At 57.9% G+C, this 19,118-nt stretch overlaps 1 protein-coding gene across 1 annotated transcript; it reads right to left on the bottom strand.

The window, feature by feature from the left end:
- Window positions 1-2,844: 2,844 nt before the first annotated feature.
- On the bottom strand, window positions 2,845-12,953 carry PLK3 (polo like kinase 3). The gene is made up of 15 exons (XM_065409450.1): window positions 12,726-12,953; window positions 11,178-11,285; window positions 10,936-11,052; window positions 9,887-10,016; window positions 9,684-9,771; window positions 9,043-9,138; window positions 7,893-8,091; window positions 7,233-7,359; window positions 6,572-6,681; window positions 6,251-6,368; window positions 5,512-5,595; window positions 4,852-5,014; window positions 4,086-4,215; window positions 3,646-3,756; window positions 2,845-3,039 (listed from the first exon to the last, which is right to left on the bottom strand). Exons 1-15 carry the CDS (start codon window positions 12,951-12,953, stop codon window positions 2,845-2,847), a joined length of 2,004 nt encoding a protein of 667 aa, XP_065265522.1.
- Window positions 12,954-19,118: the final 6,165 nt, after the last annotated feature.

Below are 19,118 nucleotides of genomic sequence, written 5' to 3'. Positions count from 1 at the left end.
TGGGGGGCTTTTTACTTCCCTGGGGGGAGCAGCTAGCACCTCCTTGGGCCAGACCTGCAGCCAGGTCACACCCACTGGGGAGGAAGGCCAGCAGCTGAGGGATTTAATGCAAGGCCAGCTGTTCTCAGGCCTCTCGCTTTCAGAGCTCAGGGAGTGGAGGTTCAGCCCAGCACGGGATTAAAGGACTGCACATTCTTGGCTCCTCTCCCAGCTGCTTTCACAAAGGGTAACCCTGTCCCAGGGGCCCCATTGTGTCCTACCAGCCCTATGAGCCATGGAGGGGGGCTGGCTGGACCTCCCCCTCCCCCCAGAGCTGCAGAAACCAGCCCGGTGAGCTCTCAGCTGTAAGTCACTGCCTAGCCCCTCCACCAAGGCAGAGCTCAGGCTGACAAGCCGTGCCCGCTGCCTTGCCAATGCACCAAGCCCCATTTGGGCTCACGCAGCACCCGGCCCCTGTGCCTGCCAGCTCACCTCGCTGCCGCGGATTGAGGGGGCTCTGAAAACGTCAAGCGGCTCATAAAGGAGAGAGCAGGCGCCTAGGAACCCAGATCCAACCCTCTGACCCCACCCCAGCAGCCCAGATCCGAGACAATCTTCCCCAGCCCCTGCTTTGGAGAGCACTTTAACCACCACTCCTTAGTAGGCAATAGCGGAGAAACCTCCTGCCCAAGAGCTCTCCTCCCTCCAGCCCCCCTTTGCACCTGGCCTCACCCAGGTAAGGTGGCACCAGCCCAACCCTTGCTCAGCATCCTACAGCAGGTGAGCAGGGGCAGGAGCAGCGTTATGGATACGGGCACGGATTGATTTTGCTCCAGCAGTTTGGAGGGACAGGAGTTGAGCTTTACTCCATCAACATTAAAGCAAGAGGGGCCTAAAACCAGTTTCTCTTCTCTGCCAGCAGCGACAGCCCCTTGGGGGTGATGGCACAATCAACGCCTAGCAGCGATCAATCCCACACAGGTGGGAGCATGGCCGCGGTGTGTGTCAGACAGCATTGAGAATCAGCACTGGGATGGCCCTGATTTTAGGGTGCTGTCTCTCCCGCACCCCTTACCCCCCCCCACCCCATGGGAGCACTAATCTTAGCCCGGGCTCCGACGACACCCAGCACTCAGACAAACCCCGTACAGAGCAGCTGCTAAATAGCAGACTAGGGTACTGCCCCTCTGCTATAACACACCCCTGCACCCATCCTAGGTGCTGTGCTCACCCTCTTTGGGAGGGGCAGCTTCCGAGGAGCTCGAGGAACTGGAGGATACATGCGAGTCGTTTGCATAGGGAAGGTTAATGTCCTCAGTGCACATGCAGACAGGCAACCATCTTCGAGCCAGGGGCTGCCTGGCAGGTTGCTGCCCTGCCGCACGAGATGGCCCTGCCCCCGCCAGGGCCAAGCTGCCCAAGAAGGCACAGAAAAGGGCGGCAGCAGGCCCTTGTGTTTTATAAAAGGAACACTTTTATTACTAAGTGAGGGACGGAGCAAACGGGGCCCTGCACAGACAGGAGACCAAGGAAGGGGTGAAATAAATAATTCACTATAAATACAAATACATAAATAATTTCATCAGGCCAAAGCACCTGTGTTTGGAAACAAGAAAAAACAAAAATCAACCCTGTTTAGGGCCCAGCTGGCCAAGGGCTCGTGGGGTCCCTCGTTAAAGCATTTCACGTCTGTACCGTGGCCATTCACATTCCCCGGCGCACGCTGCAAGGGGATGCGCCCGCACTGAGGACCCCGCCCCCTCATTAGTGTAACAATTCTGCAGGGCTCCCGTTCCCCACACATGGCCAGAAGGGGGGCCAGCCTGGGCTGACAAAGGCTCTGCCTTAGAGCTCTGGGCAGTGGTAAGATGGCAACACTCCACACCCTCCCTCAGAGAGTGAGCGCGGGCATCGTTCCCCCCGCGCCAGAGCGATCAGGCTCCTGGTGCACCTTGAGCATTACGCTCAGATTTTTTCAAGTTCAATAAAGTATTTCCTGGTCTGTCTGTGCTTAGGCTGGTCTGCCCCACAGCACAGCAGGCTCTCCCACCCCTCCTGGGGGGCCCCAGCCCCCATCCAGCTCTCAGGCCTCTAGGCAAGAGGTTCGCTTTAGCCAAGATCCCACACCCACCCCCAGAGCCGGACAGGGACATGGACGACACCCCCTGCAGAAGAGAGTCCCTAAGGGTAGCAGCTCGGCATAAAGCAGCTTCCACTTCACCCCAGCCACCCACAGGCTGGGCAGGTTTCACTAGGAGCCTTCCCCACGTGGGGGAGGCAGGGCGGGAGCAGGGAGGTTCTAACCAAGCCCAGATGGAGCATGGTTCTCAGCTCCCCCCTGCCCCAGCTCCGAGGCCAGGACAGGCATGGGGCTCTTAACATTGAGGCATTTAGACAATGGACAAAGATTTTTCTCTCCCTTAAAAGTCAGGTTTGTTCCTTCTCTCCTCAGCTTGCTCCGCCTGGGAGGAGAAGGAAGAGCTGTCCCCCGGAGATTCCCCTACCCAACCACGTGTACGACTTAAGCTGTGTAAAGATTACACAGGAGTAAACTGGATGTGTACCTTCACCCCCCTCCACACACACACACCCCTCCCCTTCTCCTCCATGGATTGAAGCAGTCAGCTCACAAACGCCAGGGCAATGATTTCAGTATAAACAGCTGGCAGGCATCACCAGATGAAGGACGCTGAGGCCAGCTGCTGATAAGCCAAAATATCCAGATGCCCTTATCTAAGTTCCTTCCGCCCAGCCATATTTAGCTGGGTAGGAAAGTTCTGGTGGGCAGCCAGAGCGGTCACTCATTCCATTGACACGACAGGGGAAGGCTTTCGAATCCAAGGAGGCTTCTCCCATGGCCCCAGCTTAGGTGTCGGCCCTCTCCTGGAGGAGCTTGAGGACGTACTTGAGCCGGTACTGGAGCTCTGGAGAGCAGCCCAGCTCCCGGATGCTGCTCAGTTTGTACGTGTAGGAGTTGCGGTCCTTGGTGACGTAGGTCAGGAGACAGGAATGGTCTGGCTTGCTGAGGATCACCTTGGTGTGATCATTGTAAAAGTTCACCTAGGAGAGACAGACGAGTTACTTCTCCAGCCTCAGGCCTCAGCCAGCCCCTTCTCCCTGACCTGTGACAGACCTTTGCCTGCTCCACACCCCATCCCACGATCAGGAGGGCAGCCCACGTGCTGTGGCTGGGCCGAGCAGCAGGGGGGCCTCCAGGCTAACGAAAGCTGGGAGGGACGCACGTGGCTCAGGGTCCCATGCTGGGAAGCCATTCGTTGGCTACTCATCCAAGGAGCCCCCTTCCCCCTTACAAAGGCTTCCAATCAAGAGGTTAGCCAAGCAAGAGACCAAGCGGATGGTGCTCTGCGCCTGGTGTCTCTGCCTAGGAGCCCCAGAGCTCTGGGGGAAGACTAAGAAATCCCCCGTAACTAGAACTGGTTTCTAAGCCCTGGTGTGAAAACTCCAGCCCTGAAACAGATTCTCTGGGGTAAGTGGAGAAGCACTGAAAGCCGCTGCTCCCTGCAGGTGAGGAAAGCAGCCATCAGCAGAGGGGTGGGGGCTAGCTCTGTAGAGCCAGCCTTGGGAACCCTACCCAGAGATCTAGGGACCGGCAAGCCAGGCAGACGCCATCTTCCCTCCTCTCGCCACAGGACCCCACACACGTACCTGGAGCGTTCCGTTGCTGAAGAGCATCAGCAAGGCCTGGTCAGTTTTCACCCACTGCAAGAGCAGCAGTGCAGGATGCTCAATCTCGTCGATGCTGGGCAGGTCTCCCCCCTAGGAGAAGAATCCGCATTAGCCACCGATTCCTGCCCGAGCGGCAGCCCCTCTGCAAGCTGGGCCAAGGACAAAAGCCAGCCAGCGTCTCCGCCACGCACTGGTTCCAGGTTTCTGCTGCAGCGAAGCTTTAGCCAGCGCCTGGGCCAGGCACAAGCCCCCAGCTGAGCTCCCCACGGAGCATTCCCGGGAGCACACCCGTCCCTTTCTCCCGGTATTTATGCAATGCCACCTGCTGAGCGGCAGGCTCCCCTTTCAGCAAGTGAGCGCGCTCTGCCCGGAGACCACCCCTCCAGCACCTGCTTCTGGACAGCCCGGAGGCCACTCACCTTCATGAGATGCTGCTCCATGTAGGTGGCAAAGTACCGCAGGACGCTGGTCTGGCTCTGCAGCTGCTCTGGGATGGCCGACATGGGAAAGGCGAAGTGTTTGCTGTTGGTCAGGTTGTAATGTACCATCCTGCAAAGGGGAGGAGCCCAGGTGAGCTTCTGTCTCCAGCAGCGAGTCCCTGTACTGCCACCAGTGCAGTACACATGGGCTCCACCATCAGGTTCCAGACCGGGGGGAGCCCAAGTCACCCTCAGCTGGCTGGGGGGTTCTAGTGTAAGCGGCAGAGCCAGCAATAGTCTCGGTGCTGCTCCCATAGGACAGTGGCCCTGCGGAGGAGAGGAGCTGGCAGCCCTGTTAGAGTCTGATCTTAGCCCTGGGGAGAAAGGCATTGCCTCCCCTGGCCCAGCCCAAGCGCTGCCCAAGTCGGCTTGGAGTCTAGGAACAGGGCTCACAGCCAGCCAGGTCTCCGGCAGTCGTATCCCCTGGGACCTGAATGTGCTCCTTGGAGTTCACACCCTTCGGCGTGTACAGTTACTGCCTCCCGCTCCCCATGGGCCTGTAGCCATGCTAGTCCTTGCTCGGCCCAGCCCCTGGGGAGGGGAAGGCTGCTGTTACACACTTTCTCCTCCCCTTCTCACTTTGAGTTCTAAGTGCCCTGCAGCTGCCCAGTGGCCAACGCAGGAAGAAAACCAGGAGATCCCGCTCTCCCCCCCCCCACACACACACGGAGCAGAGACATCCAGGCGGCCCATGGCCTCCACTTACTTCCGATCGGCCGACAGAGCCATGTGCGTCCCGTCGTTGAAGAGGACCCCGATGCGGTGGTTGGACAGCTGGTAGCCGAAGCCGTATTTGTTAGAGTAGTCCACCCACTTGCTCACCCAGGCGAAGTGCTCGTGGCAAGCCAGAGAGGCAGGGTTCCGCTGGGCTGGTGGGGGCAAGAAGGGATTGTGAGTGGGGTGACACCCGGGACATGCCTCACAAAGGAGGATGCTAGCAAGCACCGGGTGGCCTGAACCTCTGCTGGTCCTAGCAGGTGGATTTGGAGCCAGCCAGGTCTCCAGAGGCCCAGTCCTCTGCTCCAGCCACATTACCCACCCCAGCTACCATCCTCCCTAAGCCTATTAAGCCAGGCAACACCCCCAGGCTTGAAGATCGCACCGGAAGTAGCTGGTTCCCTACAGGAGGCACCAGTCTCCATTCTGAGTGTCTTACAGACGCTGGAGTCCCACAAGTACCACTGGGCAGCCATGGGGACACATCCCCCTCATAGGTTTCACACTCCAGGACTTTGGAAGCCTTTTCTGACCAAGCCAACACCAGCCTCGAGGAGAAGCTACTGCCTGGCCCTCCTGTGCTGTCCCGTACGCAGGGTTAGCAGGGGGATGCTTGGAGAATCGGCAAGAGCCTGAGAATCCACGTTACCTGGCGGCATGGAGGACAGGCAGCTCTTCAGGAGTCCGATGGCAGACTCAGTGACTGCAGAGGCCGGGACGCACTCTTCAAACGCTGCAAGGGAAGACAAGGGTCCGTCAGTCACGCCTGAGCTCCGGAGGCAGCTTGACGGCCCCTACTAGTCCGCAGAGAGCTGCCGATCAGCTCAGAGGCTGAAAGACAGGTAGCCCAATCGGCTGCTGCTGAGGCGCACGCGGTGTTTGAAGCCAAATGAGGTCCCAAGACACAAGAGGACGTCCCCTCCTGACAAGGCAAGGGTGGGGATCGTATGGAGCTGCCACAGTGCTACTGTTCTGTTTGAATTCACAGCTCTGAGGTCAGGAGGGGAATAGAGGTGTTCCATTTAGGCCCCCCGTCTTCACAACAGGAAACCACATCAGCCAGAACCAGGGAGTCAAGCATGGGAGGAAGAGATCTGGGGTCTACAGTAACTTGTCATTCAAACCCCCTGTCCTCAGCTGGGCACAAAGTGTTCTCTAGACAGGGCCTCTCCTTGCTGGGAAGAGCAGTGTCAGCACCAACCCCCGCGGGGCAGACGGGGATCAGTGCCCCTCCCCCAGCCCAGTGCAACACTTCGGCAGCAGCTTCTGGGTCTCCCCGCCACTCCCACCCGGCAGGCCAGCGGCGGGACTGCAAGGCGCTCGAGAATCTCCGCACAGGACGGCGCTACATACAGGGGCCACTCCAAGCAGGCTTCTGCCTCGCTCACCTTCACAGCTGCTGGCTGCTGTCCCCCTAATGGACCTGGAGACTGACTTCCGTGAGCCCTCTTCTGCCAGCGTCTCCACGGGGCTGCAGCTGACGCTGGGACAGGTCACGGGGGTCACCTGGAGAGAGGTTGTGCATATTGACACTGTCCCACCTGGGCCCCGCTCCAGGAGCAGCCCCACCTCCTCCCACTTTGAGATTCCACCTCATCCCTGCTCCCCTGCCAGGACACTGACACTTAGGGAAGAGCATCCATGTCCAAGGAGCCAGCAAGCATCCCCAAGGTACAAGGAGTTACTCCTTTCACAGCCTCCATTCTTACCTCATTCCCTTCCACGGTTTTGTAGCTCATCTGCCTGCAGATAGAGGTCTTCATGAGGCCAACAACCAACTTGGAGATGTCATCCTTCTCTTCAGAGGGGCCCTTCTTAACTAGAAGGAAGGAGGAGACGTTTAGTGAGCAGATCCAGCAGATGTCAGGGAGGCCAGCAGAGTTGGTGGGTCAGAGGATAGCTATTTAGAGTCCTTCCGCTGGCCAGGCCGAGAGCAGAAGCAGTTTGACATCTTGTTTACATTCTCCCACCCCGATTCTGTTCCAGTTTGGCACTTCACCCAGCTGGGCCAGCGAAACCAGGCTGGGCAGTTTTAGTCAGTTTCATTTCCTGGTTCTCATGCACCCGCTGACCTTGCGAAGGTGCAAGGGAACATTTCCATCCCCAGGGAGAGGGATTGGAATGAAAACGTCAGCTCCGAGCACGTCCTGCAGCACCTCCGGAGCGGGGCCTCACCTGCTCGGAGCGGTGCTCTGTTCAGAACGCCAGAATAAAAGCTTCCGGGGAAGGTCAGGCCCCAGATTTCCAGAGAGCAACTGAGCTCCAGGCAGCTAGGTGTCAGGCATGCCATCCTCCACCAGGTTTAACTGGCTTCATGCTACCGGCTGGCCAACAACAAAAGCCGAGACAGACAAGAGGGAGAGAACTTACTTGTGGGTTTCTTTTTCCCAAACAGCGTCTTGGTGACTTTTGCAAACAGAGTCTTTGCCGGGTTGGGAGGATTGAGCTCAGGCACCATCACACAGCTGCTGGGTGGGAGCTTATCAGGTGTGTAACCCTGGGGGGAGAGAGAGAGCGTCATGGTCTGGTTCACAGTCATACAGCAAGACAACAGCTGCCCTTGCTTTGGTGGCAGTGGCACTTTCTCTCCTTTGACGGCCAGTGGCAGCTCACTTTTCCGGGGAGCTGCATTGAAAGGGCTACACTTGGGAATCGTCCAGCCCTGAGACGCAGCCTCCGCTCATGTGGAACAGCCACATGGGCCCAGGAGTGCAGAACTGCCAAGAGCGACGCAGCTCAAATGGATACAAGGGGATTTAGAAGGCACACTAAGGCTAAAGAGCCAGTGATGTTAATGGCCAATAGGCCAGGCTCATGGACAGCTGTCACTTGCAGGTTAGTGTCTCCAGCAGACTGGTGTCCTTTGCATCCTGCAGGGGCACTGGGTCATGGGAAGAGTGCAGTGTACTGAGACATACACCCTGGGAGGTTTGCCACCCGAGCAGAGACCAGGCCCACCCTGCTTTTATTCTCCTTCGACTGGTTGGGGGGTGACGGGGGGAAATAGCTGCCCGCAGGAGAGCCACTCACTTTGGTGAAGAATTCGTGGTCCAGGATCTCCTCCAGCGTGAGGCGGTCAGACGGGTTGCGTTTCAAGATGCCCGTGATCAGCTGCTTCGCTGGCGTGGAGAGGAAGGCCGGGAGGGTGTATTCCACCTGCTTGATACACCTGTACGTCTCCTTGAGGTCCGAGGTCTCAAAGGGAGGGTTCCCGCACAACAAGGTATACCTGGAAAGAGAGGTGGTGGGGGTGAGAGCTGGGCACACGTCCCCCTGGCCACACTCCGGCCTGACTCACCCCCGGCCCAGCAGTTACAAGGCACGGAAGTTAGTCAGGCACTGACAAGAGGCCGCACCTGGCTCTAAGTGCCACCTGTGACGAGCCTCTGAGCAAACGCCATCCTCTGGGGAGCGAGAGGCTGCAGTCACATCCGGAACGCCCCAGAGATAAGGAAGCCTTGGGAACCAGGAATGTCGGTTGAGCCACGTCTATATTTAGCAGGGGCGGGGCTAAACTCTGCCCGGATCCCGCCCCCCGGCAGCTGAGCTCACCGCTGTGCGAGCCCACCTTCCGCCTGCATCTGTCCAAGCGGCTGAGTGAATGGAAAGTTCAACAGGAAGCCTGTGGCTTACCAGGGTGAACAGCCACGCGCGAGATGTTTACGATTCGCACTGCGGGGAGCGATCGCCGCCCATATAAATAGATCGGTGACCGGCCCCCGCGCCTGACATTTTCCATTGTTTTGAAAGCGCTCTGAAGAGCGGTGTGGTCTGCAGCGACAGGACTCGGTAGCACCCGGGGGTCCTGTATCGCTGGGCTCATTGGAGGACACCCCAAGAGCCAGCCATTTACAAGCACGGCGGTTCCCCCCTTAACTGCCAGCCCTGCAGACGCCACAGGATCAGTCCAGCTGGGCTTTGCTTCCAATCCATGAGCAGTAATAAAACCTCTGCAAGCTAAACTCGGCCCTCGGCAAGGCCGGAGCAGCTCCCACTGCTCTCAGTGGCATCTGACCGGTACTGGTGCAAACCGCAGGCCAGAGCGGAGACCAGCTCACTCATCTGCACTGGGGAGCGGCTCTGGCTGGATTACCCAGGGAGCTGCTCAGGACGGCCTCATTCTTCCAGCCCCTTTTCCCGCCAGCCCGGCCCTGCTTTGCGATGAGAGCTGGGAACTTACACGACACAGCCCAGAGACCACACGTCCGACTCCGGCCCGTGGCCCTGCCGGTGGAGCACTTCAGGAGCGAGGTAGTTGGGGGTGCCACATATCGTCCTACGGGGAGAGCAGAGCACGGTCAGCGGCGCGGTAACAAACCGGAGCACAAGTCCGCTCTGCCCCAGCTGGCGTCCTCCTCCATGCAGCCCCCTGTCCGACAGGGGAGGAGAGCCAAGCCCTGGGCTCCAGCATGTCCATTCTGCATCCAGAGCAGCAGAACTCCATCACCCCCATTCTCCAGGGAACGCACTAAGCACCCCGCCCCATCCCTTCAGGGTCCACTTTAACCCCCACGATCCCTCCGCCTGCCTCCACAGACCACCTCTCCCCCTCCCCACTCTGCTGACCCAGCACCAAGCTCCCTCCAGCCTCGGATCCCCACACAGCTGCCCTCACCACCGCCTGAGTGCGGGGCCAGGACAAGGAGGCACCATCTTCCCTGTGCATTCCCCTCCCCTCTGGCCAGGCAGGGCCAGCAGTTGATTACAGCAAGGTAAGCGATGGAGGGAAGTGATGAATTTCCCAGGCAGGGTATGGGGCCGAGAGGAAGAATCAAGTATTGGGTGGAGGTGAGCAGGAAAGCCTGGAGACTTGAGACTTACTTTTTCTTCTGGTCCATAGATTCACGCCGGGCGGCAAGGCCGAAGTCTCCAACTTTCAGTTCCATGTTGTCATTGACAAAAAAGTTGCCTACAACGGAAGGGAGGCGTTAGGATACCAGCGCAGGGACGGATGCTACCCAGGGTTCTCCTCCACACCCCACACCCCCGAACAGGCGCTCAGGGTCTGAGGTCATTGTACACACCCAGTTTGAGGTCCCGGTGGAGGATGCCTTTGAGATGGAGGTACTTCAAGGCTGATATGATCTGTTTGAGGTAATACCGCACCTCCGGCTCCAGCAGCGTGTGCCGGGCTTTCCAGATGTGAGCCAGGGACTGGAAGAGGAAAAGCAAAGCAGTTAGCGACACTGGGCCAGAAAGGCATGGAGGATGTTCTCAGAGGCCTGAGACACTGTAGTGCGAGCAACGGTTTGCAGCGTGCAGACACCTGATTTTAATCTGGCTCTGGTACCACCAAGGCTGTGTGAGTGGCTCTGGTTTGTTCTCCGGCCCAGACTAGATCACCTCAGCGATTTCTTCCAGCCTCAGGCTCTAGGACCAAGAGGTGCTGCCTACTCCTGGAGCACAATGTTTTGTCAGGCCAGAGACTCTAAGTACCGCCTCTGGTGAAGTGGTGGCCGTGAGCCGCTCATTTTACGCAGAGGCTGTTCTGAGAAGTTGCCAGTGTAACTGGATGGTGAAAGCCTGAATTGATCCAGGCAGGCCCAAAGATGCCACCTTAGCAGCTTTGGGGTACTGAAGGATTTTGGGTCAGCCCCATTGGTGTTTACAAGAGAGTCCATGAAGGGAGTGAACTGCTGGCAGGAGAGTCAGACTAGAACAGTTCGAGCAACGTACAGGATCTACGAACAGCCCTGCCAGGAGAAGCCCAGTCACAGGGTTAGTGTGGTTATGCAAGACCAGCACGCGGTGTTTAGCTAACCGGTTACCCAGCCGATGACACATGAGGCAAGGACTGGAAAATGAAAGGGGCACATCTGACAAGCAGCTGAGTGTGAATCCAAGCATCCGTTAGAAAGCGAGATCTGCATCCGCGCATGAGTGGTGAGTCAAGAGGGGCCTGCTGGGACTCGGGGAACGAAAACACAGCTACGACCTTGTCTACACTAGACAAATCGGGTGCGTTTGCTGCACAGTCCCCCCTTAACACGACTGACACCTCGAATCCACACTCCAGTGCTCCCAACAGCGTCACACCAGCCCTGGCGCCATACGGGGCGAGCCCACCACTTACTTTCCTGCTGCAGTGTTCCAGGAAGATGTAGATGTTCTCCGAATCCTCAAAGTGATGCGAGAACTTGACAATGTGCTTGTGATGCAGGCCTCTGTGCAGCTCGATCTCATTCATAATCTGAAAAGGAGGAAGGAGCCCATCAACCAGCAGCCCCATCACTATGCAAAGACCTTGCTCCGGGCAAGCTTGAAATCTCTGCTCTCCCCCAGAGCTGATCGCTCAGCCATCACCTCCACACATACCTTCTCCCGTTGGTGGGGCTTAGCCACTCGGCTGTGAGGAATAACTTTCACTGCATAGGTTTTGTTGCTGTTGACGTCTGTCATTTCATAGCATCTCGCAAATCCGCCCTGCAAAGGAAGAGGCAATCATTACCCCTGGGTCACCCGTTCTCCAATCCTCCCCTCTGCTCTCAGGGAAGTCACCAAGCACTCAACACATGTCAGTGACTCACTTAGTCACAGCTCCACCCGGTCAGGATAGAACAATTGCCATTTGACTTCCTGGAGGTTTCCCCGGGAACACATGGGCTTTGAAGAAAGCCAAAATATCTGGTTTCCTGTCATACTAGAAGCCCCATTATTAAAACCTGGAGTGACAGCCTTGAGTCAGGCCAGTTTCTAAAATCAGTTCCTGTAAAGTCTGTAGCGTGCCTCGCCTCCCACCACACCATCAATACTGTGAGTCTGCTCCCCGAGAGCGACTGGAAAGTCCTGCACATGGGAGGGAAGTGAGAACAGGCCGAGATTTTGGACCACGGGGAGAGAGAGAACCGTCCAGGCAGGTTTTTCTGCAATGATGCAAGGCACAAAGCCACAGAATCCCACACCATGCGCCTTGCCATTGGTGGAACAATGCTCTGAAGAGTAAGGAGAAGGCGAGCGGCTCTTTCTTGGGGGATCAGCCTCTGCCCCATAGCACCAGCAGCCAACGGGCCCAACCATGAGGCACTGGCCAGGGGTGAACAAAGAACTCAGCACTGTTCAGTACTTCCCCTCCCTCCGGCTGTGAGGTCACTGGCAGGGCTTTGAAACAGAGGTGCTAAGAGGAGTTTGCAGAGCTGGGCTGAAGGCAGCATTTCACCAGAAGCCTCCAAAAGCCACGGGGGGGGAGGGGGGTGTCTCTAAACATAATGAGTTATGGAGTCACAAGGGTGAGAGGATTGAGCCAGGGACACCTCCCTCCACAAGCCAACTGGGGTCACCCCAGGCAGTGGAACGTGGGTGTGTCTCAGCCAAACACCTGCTCCAGCTCCTGGATCCGGAGGCGGCTCCCGGGGCAATGAAACCGGAGGCCGTTTCAGAAAGAGACACAGGCACCGCAGGGGCTCACCGGGGGCGGGGGGAGAGACAGGGAAGGCCCAGGGGAGATTTGCTGGGTCCCACCCCAGAGCAAGTCCCTAAAGCTGCCCGCGGGCAGCCGAGCTCGGGGAGAGCCCGAGTCTCCCGATGGCCAGTGCCGGGGAGGGGGGCGGGAAGGAAGGGGTGACTCACCCGCTCACAGCCGCAGCACCCCCCCAGGGCCGTGCACGCAGATAACGGAGCCAGGCTGCCCACGGAGGCCTCCACCCCCCATCGGCAGGTAGCCCACGAGCAGCTCCTACTCGCGCGGGGGCTGGGATCGGAGAGCAGAGCCCTAGCCAGGCCTCGGGGGTGGGTCCAAAGCTTCGCCCCGCGACGGCACGGAGAGACCAGGGGAAGGGCCTTCTGCCCCCATGGGCGCCGACCCGGCCACAGGGCCCCCACCCCAGCAGGCCACCCCGCGCCCAGCGCCCCCGGGACAGGCGGTACCTTGCCCAGCAGGCGTCCCTTGCAGTAAAGCCTGCCCTTGACCGGGTCGGCGATCATCCGGGTGGGCTCGGCCGCTCTGGGCTGCGGCGGTGCCGGCTGATGGGGCTCGGCTCTGGCCCGGCTCGGCTGGGGCTGGGCGGCCCCGGCCGCGGGGAAAGGCGGGTACGGCTCCGAGCCCATGAGGCTGCAGTGGAAGGGGTGATGCTGCGTGTAGCAGGCGAGCTCCATGGGGGGCGCCGGCCGATCCGCCTCCAGCCCCTCACACGTGGCGAACCGCCCTGGAACTTTCACACACTGGAGCCGCGCAGCTAGGGAACCCCGGAGTCTTTAATCACTGCAGGGACCTGACGTCACCCCCGGAACCCCGCCCTCCGGCTGGGGGCGGGGCTGGCTCTTAAAGAGACCGCTGCGCTCACAGGCGAGGGCCGAGGACGGGCGGGGAGAGGTGTTTCCCTCGAATTCCGACCGAGTGAATTATCCCAGGGACACGGGCAGCGTAGAAATCCCCCGCCCGCGCCCCTAACAGCTGGCAGGAATGTTAACCTCCATTGGCTGTGCTGCCCCCTGCTTTCCTTTCCCCCTGGACCCGGCTGGGAGTGAAATCAGAGCAGCCGGTTCCGTGCTCAGGGTCTCCTGCCCGCCCTGGCGCAATTGCTGCGGGGTTTGGGTGGCAAAACCCGCGGGGTATTTCCACTGGCATGTTAAAAAAAGCGTTAAACAAAATAACCTGCAGGTGGGGGTTAAATCTGACCTGACACCGCCCCTCTATCCCAAAGAAGGGAAATTCAGCTCACAGGGGCAGGCCTGGAAACTGAACCACTTCACAGAAACCAGCACAACAAAGGCTGCAGATTCATTCCCTGGAGGTTTTTGTTTTTAATTTGTTTGTTTTAGTCCTTTGGGCCCAAACTCTGGCTGCCGGGTGTTTGCTTTTCTTGGTGTAACGGCCACAGCCCCTCAGAGCCCTCCTTTTCCCCAGCCTCTTTCCTAGACGAACAAGAGATGGAGGTTTCTTTCCAAAAGTATTTTATAACCAAATCACTCCACTATCCTGCAGCAATGGCCCCAAATACTGCGGCAATGCTCCTGCAACCTGCTGTGTTTGGGTCTATTTGGGTAAGATAATGGCCCAGATGCTCAAAGGTATTTAGGCACCTAACTACTGGGATCCGGGCCAATGTCTGACGGGCCCAGGCCTTAGCTGCCATCCCTGTGTTGCCGGCTCAGTAACAGACTCACACATCTCTTGGTGGCATGAGCATTGGTGTCCTGCTGGCAGAGGATTCCTTGCCTCCTTCTCCAGCTAGGGAGTTGTACAAGATCTCCAGGGGGTTCTTACTCTACCCGGCCCAAGATTTTGTCACCAGCAAAGCTAGAGTCCCAAGTAGCAACGCTTCCAATGCACTGAGCTGACAATGGCATGCAGACGCTGCCCTCCACTAGCGAATCAAGGCATTGCCCTCCCTGCCATCAAGAGCTGTCTTTCCCAGGCAGGCTGGTTTCCCAGTACTGCTGCTGCAGTTCGCACCCTGGCGGGACTTCTAATTGCCACAGCTGGCTTCGAGATTAATTACCCTCCAGAAGGAATCAGAGAGGGGAAAGGGGGGGGGGGCAGGATGTAGAGGAGACAAAAGGGGCTTAATTGGCTTCCCAGTCACGTATCAACATGGGGAGCGGGCTGGTAGGGTCCCAGGAATCTCTCTTCTAGGGTTCAAAGAAACAAGACTTCTCAAGGGAGCATCACTTACTTCACCCCCATCTCCCCAACCCCGCTGTTCTCCTCGCCTTCCTGGACCACCCCAAGTCTCCATCCAAGGATCCCCTCCAAAGAAACGGACCCAATGTTGTGGCCCAATGGCCCTTAATGCAAGCGAATGCGAAGAACCAATTCCTTTGTCTTTCCCAGGCTCTGCCCCTGACTCCCTGTGTGATGCCTCTTCCCTGCTCTGTGCCTCCGTTTCCCCACCTATCCACTAAGGGGCGTGTTACCCACCCACCTCCCAGAGGGGACGGGAAAGCTTCACTAACTTCAAGTTTAGGATGTTCTTTGAGGCTGCAGAGAGCTACATACTAGAACGACTTTCTGCCCAGCTCCAGCATCCAAGGAGCTCAGCACTTCGCAAGCACAGACGGATTTAGCCTCACCCCCATTTTAGAGATGGAGAAAACGAGGCACTGAGCGTTGGCAATGGTTCCTCGCTGTCTCTCCCCCTTGCTCTGTTTCTCTCACATTTCCAGCTGTCACACAGGAAACGAACATACCAGCCACCACCACAACAAATACAAGGGAGCTCCGCCCTCGGTGAGAACAGATGCCGAGGGGACCTTCACCACTTCACAGAAACTAACCCTCTCCACCCAGCCGTAACCACCCCCAGCCCCTGTTTCCAGGCTCGGGAGGGGGCAGGAGGCGTCACGGGGCAACCCTGCACTTTCCGTTGGAAGCCCCAGCTTGCGTGGAACCTTCTCCACAGGGAGCTGACTAGACAAGACAACAGAGCCCAAGCGCTGGAGGAGCCCCAGTAGAGCTTGATTGGCCGTAAGGGGTCTGGAGCCTTTCACCCTTACATTCAGGTTGGGCCTATATCCGTGGCTGCTCAGTGGGAGTCAGGGGGTCACAGGCCAGCACCTAGCGGCAGCAGAAAGGATGGAAAGACCTGAGCTGAAATCCCTGCTCTGCTGCAGCCTTCCTGCGTGACCTTGGCCAAGTCACTTAAGCCCAGATCCTCCAAGGAAACTAGGTGCCCAGCTCCCATTGGGGTTTAGCCTCCGTTCCCCATCTGTTCCCTGGCAATGATACCACTGCCCTGCCTCCCGGGTGTGGGAGGGTTAACAGCTGTCAGGTGCTCAGATACCCCAGTAATGGGGGTACACGGATAAGTACCTAAGCCGGAGGCTTGATCGCCAATGTCCCCAGCAAGGAGGTGGATGGGCCGTGGAGACCGAGCTTCCCTCTCCCTTTCGTGGGGATCCCTCTGGGGCAGGGGTGCAGCTCAGCAGGGCACTGGGCTCAGGTCGGAGCCCTGCAGGCCTAGGCAGGCGGAGGGGGCCCAGCCAGCCTCGCGTCGCAGCATTTGGGAAATGCAAAAGGTGCCACTGGATCTCCCTGGCTTGCCCAGCCCAGGAACCGCCCCCCAGACAGGCTGGCCAGCCAGGTGCCTGCAGCCCCCAACGCCCCCGTCAATCGGCCACTTGGCAGGAGGGGGTGACCCTGATACCATCCCCCTGTTTGTTTCCTGGCCATGGCCTAACTGGGCTGGGTTCTGAGTCACAGGCCTTGGGTGCCCTCTGCTGGCTGTTCAGAGCCCAGCAGCTGCGCTCTGGGTTTGCCTCCCCTTCTCCTAGTCACACACGGCTCCGGCTCCTTCCTCCTGGGTGCGTGGACCCCAGAAACACCCCGCTCTGCTCTTTGCCCCACTGGCGTAGCCTCTGGCCAGTCGGTGCTGATCCTGGCTTGCAATCGGGACGCTTCCCTTCTCCTCCCGGCCACGGCTGGGGAAGCAGTTTCTTAGCCCCGGGGACGGCAGAGTTTCACACACCCCAGTCATCCCTGCAAACCACGAGCCTCGGCCAGAAGTGGGTGTCCAACCCCCGGGGCCCACTCCTTTACGTCAATGGCAGCAGGACCAGGCCCCAGAACACAGGGCCGGCTCTACCATTTTTGCCGCCCCAAGCAAAAAAATAAAAAAAAAAGGCCGCCCAGACTGTGCCCCCCAAGAATAGACAGAAAGCCGCCCCTTAGCATGTGCCGCCCCAGGCACGTGCTTCCTCCGCTGGTGCCTGGAGCCGGCCCTGCCAGAACAGCATCTGTGACCGCATGGCCCAATAACACAGGCTGGTGTCAGCGTTTTGCCATTGGCTCTGGACTCCTGCCCTTGGGGGTTGAAAGCTGGAGACGATTCGTGAGTGTCACTGGGGCCCTGGCATGCAATTCCCCTGGGAGCACCCTGGACAGTGCTAGGATAGGAGAGCAGGTCTGGGGCCGCCCCCCAGGGCTGAGAAGTTCCAGCCCCCCAGCAATGTGGCCTCCCCAGTTAAAAGACGCCAGCTGTGCCCAGAGGCCAGAGCTGGGTTCATTTAGGGTGGGCCGGTTCTTGACTGCAGAGGCCAGACCAGGACTTAGAGAGGCTGTGTGGTGCCACCATGCAGCACAAGATGGGCTACTCAGAGAGCGCCACAGGGTCGGCCCGTGTCCAGCAACCTCAGGAAAGATCCCTTCTTGCATTCGCTCCACCTGCATCCTGTTGCTTTTCCACCACGAGGGATACTGCAGACACTAGCCAATGGATCACTTGGCCTGGGAACCTGGCTGAATGACAAGGGGTGGTTCGGGTGAGGATCCCGTTCCTGAAAGCAGGAGGCCAGAGCTCGGCAGGGAGCCCTAGGCCAATGGAGTTGTCACTGCACTGATCCCTGCCACGACAGGACTGAACCAGGAAATAGGCAGCAAGCTCTGTGGAGTGGGGAGCAGCCCGGAGATCCGCGGTGCCTTTAAACATATGGCCTCTAGTTTAGTCAATAGGTTTTTTTCTGTCCTAGGAGCCAGTTTTCGTTCATTTTTAAGCTACATTGCGGCCTCCCCTTCTACTGATCCAATCCGTTCCCATCAACACAAGTTAAGGGGCCGTGTTGTTACCCACCCCACCAGCAGGGGGCGTGGCACAGCCGGCAGGGCACATGGCAGTGCTCATGTGTCAACGACACGCCATGGACAGCGTTTCATTCCCGACGTCGGTTTCCCTTGGGTTATGTTGAACCCTTTCATTCAGCACCTTTGCCCCTTCTTCATTAGTTACATGCCAAGGGGCATTAAGACTGTGAGGAAGGGTGGCCCAGCGGCTAGAACAGTAGCCTCTGACTATAGCCATCTTGGTTCAAGTCCTTGCTAGCCACAGACTCCCTCGGCCAAGTCCCCTGCCTGTGCAAAGGGGATAACTGCGCTGCCCTCCCTCCCTGGGGTGGTGGTAGGATAAATACATTAGAAATTATGAGGCATTTGGCTACTCTGGTGATGGGACCACAGAGAGATTGAATTAAATGCTCACTGATTGAATCAAAGGGGTCCAAGCTAATGAAAACAGAGGATGGAGCTTGTATTATTATTGATGCAAATGCTCAGTTCCTGAGGTTTTGATCAAACTGGCTGGAGGCTCAGATAAACCAGGGGCCGCATGACAAACCATGGCTGACCCAGGAGTCCTACGAGAACAATAGACAAGGGTCTAGACAATCCATGTACCAGCACAGGGCCTAGCATCTGCAAAGCACTTTCCATCTTCCCAGCCCTGAACAAGTGTTACATAATTCAACCCCACAGCCGCCTCGGAGGTAAGTATCAGTGTCTCCATTTGACAGAAGGGGAAAATGAGGCATGACTAGATGAAGTGATTTGCCCAAAGACAAAACGGGAGCCAGTGCCAGGCCTGGGCTCCCATCAATAGGACTCACCTCCCCATACAGCTCAAGAGCAGAAGGTGTAAAGATCTGATGATGTTTTAAGTGAACCCGAAACACAGAACCGGGAGGTGACGTCTGAGTGTTTGAAGGGTCACACGTAAATCCCACCAAGGTCAGAGGTCACGCCATGTCTTCGGAGCAAGGTCTGTCCCCCAGATTCGCAGTAAGGATTTGGATTTGACCCATGGCCTGAGTGTCGGGTAACTATCAAATTCCACATTAGGAGGAAAGAAGGAATAATTTCTTTGGTGGGCTGACTTGGGGTGAGGGCACTTAGTTCTCTAAGGCTGCTTAGAGGCTTGGGGTGTTAGAGTAAGTCCCAGGGGAAATGGACGGGTGGGCAGAGCGATGCAGAGGAGGTGGTCAAAAGCACCTGACTGCGATCTCCATTGCTATAGGGGTTTGCAATTTATCATCTGGATAACACCATGTAGGTGATTGGATGCATGAGACAGCACATAGGCCGCATGCGGGGTGGAATCTGCTCCTGCTTGCTTATGTTTGATATTTGTGGGCACTGCTGCCCTCTGGTGGAGGGACATAGATCTCTCTCTCTCTCTCTCTCTCTCTCTCTCTCTCTCACACACACACACGCACACACAGAGAGAGAGAGAGAGAGAATGAGAATGAGAATGGAATCTGACCTGCTGAGTGTATATGTTTGCAGACCTGCTGGGGCCATGTTGGTCCCAGGAAACGAAAGAACCCGGGTGGGTGAGGTCATATCTTTAATTGGCCCAACTTCTGGTGGGGAGAGAGACCAGCCTTCGAGCTCCACAGAGCTCTTCTCCCGGCGAGTCCAGCTCCTGTCTTGTTGGGGAGGTGCCCCAGCAGCTGGGAGGGTAAGGCTGGGTTTGGTTTTCTGCCCCCTGGCATCACACTGGGGCAGTGAGGTCTGTATTGATTCAGAGGGGCCAGCGCCTCGTATTGCGTCAC

The sequence above is a fragment of the Emys orbicularis genome, chromosome 8 (assembly GCF_028017835.1).
Source record: "Emys orbicularis isolate rEmyOrb1 chromosome 8, rEmyOrb1.hap1, whole genome shotgun sequence".
NCBI classification, from domain to species: Eukaryota; Metazoa; Chordata; order Testudines; family Emydidae; genus Emys; species Emys orbicularis.
This window is presented reverse-complemented; position numbering and strand designations above follow the sequence as displayed.

What these genes read in the sequence shown, in the direction of transcription:
- PLK3 (XM_065409450.1), bottom strand. Translation starts at nt 12,953, where the DNA reads ATGGAGCTCGCCTGCTACACGCAGCATCACCCCTTCCACTGCAGCCTC. An exon ending in TGGTCTCTGGGCTGTGTCGT is followed by an intron (nt 8,092 to 9,042) that starts GTAAGTTCCCAG and finishes CTCTCTTTCCAG; the next exon opens with GTATACCTTGTTGTGCGGGA. An exon ending in ACCACGAATTCTTCACCAAA is followed by an intron (nt 7,360 to 7,892) that starts GTGAGTGGCTCT and finishes CTCTCCCCCCAG; the next exon opens with GGTTACACACCTGATAAGCT.